At 42.5% G+C, this 11,514-nt stretch overlaps 1 protein-coding gene across 1 annotated transcript in view; it reads left to right on the top strand.

The window, feature by feature from the left end:
• Ryr2 (ryanodine receptor 2 (cardiac)) overlaps positions 1-11,514 on the top strand; it is a 294,371-nt gene that overhangs the window by 212,617 nt on the left and 70,240 nt on the right. Inside the window, exons 65-73 of the mRNA XM_013009227.1 lie at positions 1,228-1,466; positions 3,044-3,125; positions 3,391-3,521; positions 5,574-5,894; positions 7,118-7,358; positions 7,741-7,828; positions 9,271-9,363; positions 10,158-10,328; positions 11,002-11,061. Coding sequence (XP_012864681.1) covers positions 1,228-1,466; positions 3,044-3,125; positions 3,391-3,521; positions 5,574-5,894; positions 7,118-7,358; positions 7,741-7,828; positions 9,271-9,363; positions 10,158-10,328; positions 11,002-11,061 — 1,426 coding nt within the window. The remainder of the gene's footprint in view (positions 1-1,227; positions 1,467-3,043; positions 3,126-3,390; positions 3,522-5,573; positions 5,895-7,117; positions 7,359-7,740; positions 7,829-9,270; positions 9,364-10,157; positions 10,329-11,001; positions 11,062-11,514) is intronic.

Below are 11,514 nucleotides of genomic sequence, written 5' to 3'. Positions count from 1 at the left end.
GCCCTTCTTATGAACCTAGAGAATCGTGGCATGACCAAGATGCTTGGTAAGAAATGTACGCATTATCCTGCCCATGCAATTGTAACCCCTCTGTACAGTATGTTCACAAATAAAATAAAATAAAATTAAAAAAAAAGATTATAGCACAAGTAAAAGGAAACCTTTTTTCTAAGTGACCAATACATGGGTAGTTTATTTTTGCAACCATACGTAGGTTATTTAAATTTCTAGTAATTTCTGTAGCAACTCAGAATATACCTGTGGATAAAATTGTGATTGTCTCAGCTGAGGACCAAATAGTAAATGGTAACCATAAGGACTCTGAGCTTCCGGGCTGTACTCACTGTTGGTGAATTTTACTCTGTGGACGTGTGGGAAGAGGTTTATCTTCACTTTGGGGATGCATAATGCATGCTTGAATATGTAGGCGGACTATTGTTTCCTAAGTCAGTGTATCATCTACTCTTTCCTGTTATCAACATTTCCAGAAATCCAGGCTCCTGACCAAAAGTATCATCAGTTGATAAGCGCAATTGCACTGTTCCTTTAAGCCATACACTTAGTATCATATACTATCCAGGAAAAGTCTGAATGAAATCCCTAAAGTGCCTGCTGAGAACATAATTTGATTTTTTTTCCATTCTTGTATTTAGGGCTTTCTTAGAGTTCTTTTCTATAATGGAAAGAAAGGGGACCCCATCGGGTACCTTTGTTTTCTACTAAAAAAATAATGGCCCTAGGACATCACTTCTGTGCAAAGGGCAGCCTCCACTGGCTTTGTGAGGAGCCCCTGGATTGCTGTGCTTGACAGTACCAATGCTTTGCAGTGTTGGGTGACGAGGTTCAGCCAGTGTTAAATGTGTCTTTCATGCTTATTGACTCCAAAAATACTCTCACTCAGTGGAGCCTAGGATGAGGGCACTGGCCCCGAAGCAGCTTTGTGCTAGTAATAAAATAAGTATCTCAAAATTTGGGGCCACTGTTGGGGAAGCATCAAGTTTGAGCTCATGATGAAGTCAGAGATGCTGCCGTTTTCCCAAACGGTTTCTAGAGCAGCATTCCTGGAGCTTGCAGTGTCACGAAAAAGCTGTGTTTGGGTGGATGTATTAGAATAAATAGTGGAGTGACGGCATGGTAAGGGAAAGCTAAGCTCACGGAGGGCTGTGTTTGGGCGGCGCATCCGTGGCTGCTGTTGAAGGCCCATGCCCCGCCTCCTCGACTCCCCAGGACTGTGATGAAGACGGGCCTGGACAGTGTGAAGAGTGCTCTTCGAGCTTTCCTGGACAATGCCGCTGAGGATCTGGAGAAGACTATAGAGAACCTCAAGCAGGGCCAGTTCACGCACACCCGGAACCAGCCCAAGGGGGTCACGCAGATCATCAACTACACCACCGTGGCGCTCCTGCCTATGCTGTCCTCCTTATTTGAGCATATCGGCCAGCACCAGTTTGGAGAAGATCTGATATGTATGTACACCTAGACTGCAGAGTTTTGCTTTTGAAATAATATATCTGGAAAGTATGACACACACATGCACAAGCGCACACACACACACCTAGCTATATTAACCCCTCCCCTTTCTTTTTGTTCAAAACCTGTGCATTATAGAAACTGTTCTTACAGAGACAGATTTCTTAAGAGCATGGACTACCAGAAGGGACCAGGGAGGGACAGGTTGTGGACAATTGCTTCTCTGTGGTTAAAGGTCCGCTTCCAAACTCTCACCTTTCTCTATTGCCTCTTTCCATGTAAATTCTCAAATGTGCTGGGACTATACAGTATGCCTACCACGTTAAGTGTTTTCTAGTCAGTTCTGGCTCAAACAGATGGTTTCCACAAGCAGGAAGTAATAGGAAGGATACGAGACAAAACCCAAGTCTAAAGGATCAGATTACGTTTGGGGTAGGCCCCTGATACCTTGTCTATACAGGATTTAGTCATTATTTTGTTCCGGTTCTGGGACTTGCAACCCAGGCCTCACGGCTGGCTCTTCACTTTTTTTTCCCTCAAGGCTGGCACTATAAGACCCTTAGCTTTTTAGTGGTCAATTGAAGAGAAGAGTCTCATGGACTTTCCTGCCCAGACTGGCTTTGAACCGCAGCCCTCAGATCTCAGCCTCCTGAGTCATTAAGATTACAGGCATGAGCCATTGGTGCTGGGTGGATTTAGTCAGTGTTTATGGGGACTTAGTCAGCTGACATTTTGGCTGTAGTTAGTAGACATGTCCACGCAGTGCCCAAGGTGAAGTAGAAAGGTAACACACAAGCTGTGCTGATGACACGGATGTGGGAACCAACTGGGCCTCTTTGGCAGACTTAATTCTGCGTTCAAACCCCTGTGCTATTCAAGGGCTGCAGCAGCTGCTTGCTGTGAAATCTCAGTTTTAGCCAGTGTGAGGGCTGCTTGTGGCTGGGGTGTATGTGTGATAGGTCTGGGGACAGGAATGCCCGCTTCCTTTATGTCATGATGTGTTCAGGGGGACTTGGTAGCCCTGTGGGTATGAGAACAACTCTCACTTTGCAATGCATTTTATTGGGTTTGACTTGATTTTCTAGAACCAAACGCTGCCTTGCTTTGAGTGTCAGGCCATCTGAGTAGTAACAAACAGACTGCTCCCTCTTAGTTATTCGCATTTGAGGAAACGTGTTATAATAACTTACTTATGAAGAAAAGACGTGGTCCACACATACTTTACAATACGCCAAAAGAGGTAGCCCTTATTTACCTTTGGAATAAGGTAAAACATTTACCTGTATGCCCTTTCTCTCCAGTTATTTTATGTATAATTATTGGAAAAAATTCATTTTCATACCTTGAAAAAATTACAAAGAAAATGTTTCTAGAATGCTCTGAGTAATAGTGACACACTTAGAATCTCTTCATCAAAGAATGTTGACTGAAAGGGCTTTTTGTTTTATTCTAGAAGTCTGTTCTTATTTTATGTTTCCAAAATAACATAATGTTAGCATGCCTTGAATAAGAACTTTGTTAAGTAGTGGACCAAATAATCATTTTTCCAGTGAGATTCTCTTTTGTTCTTTAGTGGAAGATGTACAGGTGTCTTGCTACAGGATTCTAACTAGCTTATATGCTTTGGGAACCAGCAAGAGTATTTATGTGGAGAGGTAAGAATTTAAAAGTTTAAGTTCACATGAGTAGCTGTTCCATGTAAACGCTGTACTGTCTCTAGCTTCTTTCTTTTCTAAAAAAAACCATTTAGCTTCTATTAAGTGGAGGGAACTTTGCTTTTGAAAATGCATGCGTTTTACATAGGGAAACCAGATTTTTTTGGGGGGGTTGATTTTATTCGAGGTTGAATTCAGCAATCTAAACGTAGCTTCTTCAGTTCTTCCCTTGGAAGACATAAAACACTGTGTGCCCACATTGCAGGCAGCGCTCGGCGCTGGGAGGCTGTCTGGCTGCTTTTGCCGGTGCCTTCCCGGTTGCATTTCTGGAAACACATCTGGACAAGCACAACATCTACTCTATCTACAACACCAAGTCCTCGCGCGAGAGAGCAGGTAATGCGGGAGCACAAGCAGTGTGAGAAATGAGCTGAGACGAGATGGCGTGTATTGCGTTGTGTTGTTTTGCATTGCATCGTATTACACCGCACGCATTGTCCTGTACAGTGATTCTGCACATGGTCTTTGTTGGGACTTCTATTATTTTAGAGTGCTGTGTGCTACTCCCCTAATGCTTGTGAAAGAAAAATCTGTTTAACTGGTTCTATATTTATGGACCATAGACAACACTATTGTGACAATATTGTAGACAAAATGATCAGCCAATATGGAGCAAGTTAGTCCCTCTGGTTTCTGATGCACTGGTTTTTCAGTCAGTCAGCAGAGGTCATGGTGTTCTTACTCAGCACATGTAGGGATGTGTGACCCCTTCAGGATTCCAGACTCACCAACCATATCTGACTCATCACGATAATTTCACTCCAGGTAGACTTTTTGTTTGATTGCATATTTTGTCATTGAAAAATTTGCAGAAAGATCTCAGAGACAGGCAAGAATTCTAATTTTGTACCTGTCCCTGGTGTGTGTCTCTCGGTGTCTGTGTGTCTGTGTGTTCATGCGTTTGTCAGTACACAGGTAATGGACATAGAGAGTGCTCTGGCTTCAGAGTGCCTGAAGAATAGTGGATTATCTCCCGGGTAGATAAGCCTAGGCTTGTACAACTGATGAGTTCAGTGATTGGCGTTTATGAACTCTAATTTATGTTGCATTGGATAAACAAGCAAGCAGAAATCACTCTCTTCAGTGGCATCTCAGCCCTGAGAGCCTACACATACCACCCACACCCTCTTGTGGGATTGGCTTCTGTTTGGTTTTCTCTGAGTCTTGTAAAGTCTACAGTGTTTGGGTGATTTGCTAATAGCCCTAAATAAAGTTCTCTGGTACTTTTGGCTGTTCTTAGACACACATGTACCGGTCAGTGGACATCTCTGAGTATCTGGTGTTTTACCAGGAGCTCTTGGCTGATGACATTGAACTCAGGGTTATATGCTCTTGCTTGTTTTTGCTCAAGGCTGGCACTCTGCCACTTCAGCCACATCTCTACTTCTGGCTTATTTCTTTCTTTGAGCTGGTTATTTGGAGATAAGAGTCTCAGACTGCTCTGGCTAGGCTGGCTTCGAACTGTGATCCTATCTTCCTTAGTAGGAAGGAATCTTTTAAAGACTCACATAATTATTCAATTTGCTCTGTTTACGGTTTTGACTTCATATAGTAGATGAAGTTAGAGACAAATAATGTTGAACAGGCACTCACAGTTTTCAACGTAGTTTTCACAGTACACTTTTATAATTAGTTTATGAACACTGGTTAAATTTAAATTATTAATCTGTACAAACACATACCATTATCTTAGTAAGGCGAGATCCTAAAGCATGAGTATTTTTCTCATGAGTCAAGAATGAAACAGATTGGTTATTTCTTTACAGATGAGGAAATATACAAATCAGATAATTTACCTGCTCATGTTTCTATGACACGTTTGCATAACAAAGTAAATGAATTAAAGTTAACGACTCCATTTATCTTTTTGCCAGCTGAGAAGTAATTTTGGGAGGTGCTGTGGTAGGTAGAGGAGCTGTGATCTGCATGAAGCTGCAATTCTTCTCCCCAGGGAGCTTTAATTTGCAGAAGTAGGAGAGAGATTGATGAACATGTGTAATACAGTTGAGAATAAACAATATGAGGGGCAAAAAGAAAAGCATTTTTGATTAAGAATATCTGGAGCCTGAAATCAGGAAACTGAAGCTGGTGCATTCGGAGAAAATTCCAGCACTTCATCATGAGAGCAAGGGTAAGGTAGGAACTTGGGGAAAAGAGAGACTGCAATGTCTGGCAGAGGGAAAGGAAGTCAGTTGAGAGCCAGCAGGGCTCACCCAGCTCTGAGGCTCACCATGAGACCATTGCTCGTGTCTGTTGCATGCAGGGCCAGGGTCTGGGGTCACGGTAAGTTCATCATGCCAGTGATGTATTTGTGGCATACATCAATCTGCCACATGGTGCCAGTTCATTTCCCAATGAACAGGGTCCGTTTTATCCATGCTTCTGCAGCTCTTAGTTTGCCGGCAAATGTGGAAGATGTGTGTCCAAACATACCATCCTTGGAGAAGCTCATGGAGGAGATCGTGGAGCTGGCTGAATCGGGCATCCGCTACACCCAGATGCCTCATGTGATGGAGGTGGTGCTGCCTATGCTGTGCAGCTATATGTCCCGGTGGTGGGAGCACGGGCCTGAGAACAACCCCGAGAGGGCCGAGGCCTGCTGCACGGCCCTCAACTCCGAGCACATGAACACGCTCCTCGGCAACATCCTGAAGATCATCTACAACAACCTGGGCATTGACGAAGGAGCCTGGATGAAGAGGTTGGCAGGTACGGCCTGGAAAACCAACTGGGAAGTGAGGGACAGATTGGGGCAATAGGGGGATGAGAATGAAGGAAGGGTATATTCAGCAATGATTTGAAGATAATTGTCAAAAAGGAGAGAGAAAGGATCGGAAAGCATGGAATAATAAATTTGTTTTATGCCCCACATGATTTGGAAGACAGAAAATTAGAAGTTTCCCACCCATCTTTATTAATATTTTCTTCTGTGCTCAAAAAATGATTATTTCTGTCATGCTATTTCTTTGGGGAAAAATATGGATGTAATCAGACATTGGGTAGTTCATTACTACTTTCAAGTAGACATTTCCCTGATTGGATGATGTGCATAAGTTCCATTAGTAATAATTAGTAAAAAAGCAAAAGATTGTTCAGATCAAGATAAAAATAAAGCCAGCTTTTGAAACAATCACTGTTTTTACATCTTGTATGAGGAATAATCAAGAAGTCATCTGTTTTACAGTAAAGTTTACCTTCTATCACTACAGATTTATACTGATTTTTTTTAACCAGCAACTGCAATGTGGTTAAGAAGGCGATGGACATTTTCAGACCAGAATATCCTGCCATTTTTAAACACTGAAATTTCAGCATTCCTTGGGGAATGCTTATGACATCCTATAGGGTAAAATGAAAGGATTTTAAAAAAATTCAACATGATATGGGTATAATATATGTGTTTATAGTTTATCAAAGAAAACTCCACAGAAATAACACCAGTGCTGTGAAAATGTGGGTTGGCGGTTATGGCTCATTTGTTTTTCCAGTATAGACATGTTTTACTTTTAAGGGAAATGCTTTAGAAGCACAACTGATGGCCAGAACTATTATGAAATAAGATAACAGAGTAAGGATGGAGGTGTGGTGGCCTTGTGTGATACAGCATTGGCTGTCTCCAAGCCCAATTTTGGACTTTACTTTAGCTGAAAATAATTGATCTCTGCAAGACTAATTATTGAACTAATCGTTTTCTTTCTACTCGAAACTAGCTATTGATTTTTTTAAAAAAATTAACCACATTCAATTCATATTAAATAATTGCTTTTGACCATGAGCTGTGAATTTGGTACTGGGCTAGGAAAACCATGGTGACATGGGTTCTGTCCCGAAGGAGAGAGGGGTGTGAGCATTTACATAGCGACTGCCATTAGAACCTGTCCTCATTTTAGGACATTTATCAGAGCAGCTTTCTATTGTCTGTCTCCCAACAGTATTCTCCCAGCCTATCATCAACAAAGTGAAACCTCAGCTCTTGAAAACACACTTCCTGCCATTAATGGAGAAACTGAAGAAGAAGGCGGCCATGGTGGTCTCGGAGGAAGACCATCTGAAAGCCGAGGCCAGAGGGGACATGTCGGAGGCTGAGCTCCTCATCCTCGATGAGTTCACCACACTGGCCAGAGATCTCTATGCCTTCTACCCTCTCCTGATTCGATTTGTGGACTATAACAGGTACATGGCCTCCAAGTCGCTCACACCCAGTCAGCCCCAACCTCACTTGGCTCTTCACACTCTATTGAATTGTTTCCTTCACTGATTGGACTGGAGCTTGTTCATGGTTAGAACATAGATGTGTTTATAGGGTAGATGCATTTTTTTTTTGTCACCAGGCCTTTTAAATTTAAGATTGGAAATTGTATTCTGAAGTATCCTACCTTTGGCAGATAAAAGACATTGGACAGTTATGATGTTTATGTGTTTTAACTGTCTTGAATGTACACTAAAATTATTATGAGCTCTGTGATCAACACATTTAACTTTGGTGATTTTGGTGATGGTAATTAAAAAAAAATCTAAGGGATAACTGAGCAATCACTTTACTTATGTGGTCCAGGGCAAAATGGCTGAAGGAACCTAACCCAGAAGCGGAGGAACTGTTCCGGATGGTGGCTGAAGTCTTTATCTACTGGTCCAAGTCCCACGTAAGTGTAAGAAGAGGGATAGTCTGTTGCTTGATGGGTCCATCCCCATGGTAACTGGCTGTGACAATGTTTTTCAATGTATTCAGTTCCCAGCACCAAATATATGTGTATACACATATGTATGTATGTAAGTGTATATATATATATATATGTATATATACACATATATTTAAATATTCATTATCTGTGGAAAATTATTTTAGATCTTCCACAGATACTAAGTATCAGTGTAGAGATGGAAATGTACATATTATAAAAGCTATTCCATTCTATTTCCTCTATGTCCGATACTATGTTCAGCAGACTCCTTAGATGTAGACAACAAACAATGCTTATGATGTTATTATTAAAGATGCACTTTCTGGACAAATAAATGCTCCACCATTGACTACATTTTACTATGTAGAGTTCAGGCTGGCCTTGAACTCAGTGTATCCCTGACTGGCCCTGAACCGATGATGATTCTTCTGCCTCCCATGTGCCAAGAGAACAGGCAAGCATCATCCTGCCCAGAAAAGGATTTCGCACCCTATGCATCCTCTTTAAAATGGATGCATCAGACTAGCTAGGGTATTTCAGAGGAAAAATTAATTGTAGAAGAAATCAATTCATCTTCACCTTCCATAGAACAGAGATGGATTGGCTCTTCTATCCTTATTTTCTCTGGTGCATTATCCTTCCTATCATGGCTAATGGGCAGATAGGACAAGCCTAGGAATTAATCATGTAAGAAAATGAAAAACTGACTTGTTTTCCTTGGGAGATTGACACCACCCAACTCTCTCAAGTGCTAAAACACCAGTGAAGCTTCTTGAAATGTATATGGAGGGCAAGAGTTTGGAATAGGAAAGTATTATAATTAGTAGGTTTTCAGATGAATGTCTAAGGATACTTCAAGGAAAGAAAATTCTATGTGTTTGATGTGCATTTTTCACATTGGCTTTTGAAACACAGGTCTGTTACTATGGATTGTATTTCACTGTGAATAGTTAGTTGAAGGTGAATTCACATGTTCATTCTTCATACATTTTTGAATACAAAGTGGGCAAAGAGATGTCATAACACAGATAAGATATCTCTCAGTATAGATACTAGCATCACAGGTGTGTGGTCTTGAGAAACCTGGGCTTATCTTAGGAAGATAGACTCTGGGCACCAGCTATGTTGGTGCTGGAGTGATCATTTTTACCTGGTGATTTTTAGCCCTGGTGACTTTATCTTTCTTTGCCTTATCAGAAGTAAACATATCTACATGTAGGTTTTAGATACCCAGAAACTCAATGCATACGATTGACTTTCTCGCTAAGTCTTACATAGCAGGTCAGTGCCTGTCTCAGAAAAAGCTACTGGCTTCTGTGTGACCTCTAATCACCTGACCTTCTCCTCTGCTTGGCTTTAACTGACATTCCCTTTGCTTCTTCTTCTTCTTTTTTTTTTGGTAGAATTTCAAAAGAGAAGAACAGAACTTCGTTGTGCAGAATGAAATCAACAACATGTCTTTCCTTATTACCGACACGAAATCAAAGATGTCCAAGGTACCATGCTCATCTGTTCCACTCCTCTCTCATGTTCTGCTGTATTTTCTACATTTGGAATGTTTGGAAGTGGGATCTGATCAGCATGATCATGGTCCCTGCGGGTTTCTATCCGATTCCCAAGGACTGGCTACAGTTGGGGCTGGTGAGATGCGACCAGCAGGGGCGCACCACATACCGCCCTCACACAGGAAATCACAATGCGAGCATCAGACTTTCTTGTGGTTTCTAGGTGGAGCAGGCTAAGCAGGAGATGCAGGGTTGGGTAGTCAGACTTTTTCTTGGTCCCTGGACCTCATGGGCATCTCTAGCTGTCTGCTGCATGGCTCTGCGATGGTCAGGCCGGGCGGAGTTTGCTTGGAGCCTGGGGGCTTGGTGGACATGGAGGAATGAGGGCCCTGGGAGGTTTATTTGTCCATCAGATCTTCCCTTGGAAGGTCTTAGTCCTGAGAAGGGCAGTGTCTCCAACATCAACAAAACATAGGATGATAGAACATCTGAAATTACCACGCCCTTCCTCATTTCTGCTTCTGTAACATCACAGCGTGCCTGTTGGCTCTGACAGTTACCTGGGAACTTGTCCTCATGAGTTGTAATGACCTTGGAATTAGAGAGTAGAACCTTAAAGACACTGAGATCAAAAGAGGGGAAAAAATGTTCCAGGACAGCTTGCTTTCGGAAAAATAAGAACCAGGAGAAAACAAGAAGGCAGAAGTAACAACTGAGTCAGAGAAGGTTCCTAGTCCTGCGTGTAAGAATCCGGACACCCGTCCCAGCTGTTTTCTGTTCCACAGGCAGCAGTTTCTGATCAGGAGAGGAAGAAAATGAAGCGCAAAGGGGACCGGTACTCCATGCAGACATCTCTCATCGTGGCTGCTCTGAAGCGGTTGCTGCCTGTTGGCCTCAATATCTGCGCCCCTGGCGACCAAGAACTCATAGCACTGGCCAAAAACCGGTTTAGTCTGGTAAGTCTTCTTTCCACCCCAGGGGTCGTGACCATTCACCTTCCACCACCAGGTCTTGCCTTCCCTTGACTTCATGTTCTTTGATGACATTTAATTTGGTCATTTTGTTTTTCCTTTTGTTTCCATAAGGCTGACATCAGTGGTCGCTTGTTTTCTTTCGAAGTTATATATTTGTGAGACTCAGAGGGCATTGCTCCCTACCCTGGGTACCTTGGAGCAGTAGTGCAGCAGCCATCTGTCTGTCCTCCCAGGCAGGAGTGTCTGAACGGGAGGCGGGGAAACAGCTGGCACACAGGCAAAGCCCTGTGTGTGGGTTCTGGTCTGTTTCATTCCCAGGTGGATAGTCTTCGTCTTTCCCACATGGCTGAGGATTAGGGCTAAAGGCACTTTGGGGGGAAGTGGTGGATTTACCTTCTGCTTGAGCTTCTGCCTCTCCTTGCTATACGTTGGAAATGAATTCTCCTGTGTGATGATATGCTTCCTGTGTGATAAAAGCAGGCACCGCGATGTTGGAAGTTATCTGAAGGAGAGTGCCCCGAGCCTGTGGTTGGCATCTTAGCAAAGATACTTGTCAGGCATACACGATCGCAAAGGACCTTTGAGTGGTATCTAGTGACTGGGGACAGTTGATGAGTTTTAAGCCTCCTTTTAGTTAACATGTATTTCTTGACAGAAAGACACCGAGGATGAAGTACGAGACATCATCCGTACTAATATTCACTTACAAGGCAAGGTAAGCCACAGTTTACCCGAATGCACTTTTAATGTCTACAAATCGTCTCATCTCTCTTTACAATGATGCTGTAGATCATTTTCCTTCTCCATGGAGGCACTGAAAAACATTTCAAGTAGTCATGATCCTGCTTCCAAATTCTTTTGTGTTAAAAATTCAAAACCAAAGTGGTAAAAAAGAAATATTCTAAAGGTAACAACTGATCTTTAGTTAAAGCATCCTGAATGATGTACAATTAAGTTCTTTGTTGCGGTGAGAATGAGCTGTGTTCTAAATTCCCTGAGTTGGTATTATCACCTGTGAAAGTGAACACATTAGGAGACTGGGGAAAAGAAAGAAGGGCTTTGCACCCTCCCTTCATCTCCACCTCTCAGACAGGCATGGAGTCCCCTTCACGTGCTGAGGGAATGATTCCAAAGCACCACAAAGTAGATTACAGCTCATGGTAAGGTA

The sequence above is a fragment of the Dipodomys ordii genome, unplaced genomic scaffold (genome assembly GCF_000151885.1).
Source record: "Dipodomys ordii isolate 6190 unplaced genomic scaffold, Dord_2.0 Scaffold9, whole genome shotgun sequence".
In the NCBI taxonomy this organism is placed as follows: Eukaryota; Metazoa; Chordata; class Mammalia; order Rodentia; family Heteromyidae; genus Dipodomys; species Dipodomys ordii.
The sequence above is the reverse complement of the archived record's forward strand: the minus strand, read 5'-3'. Positions and strand labels throughout refer to the sequence as shown.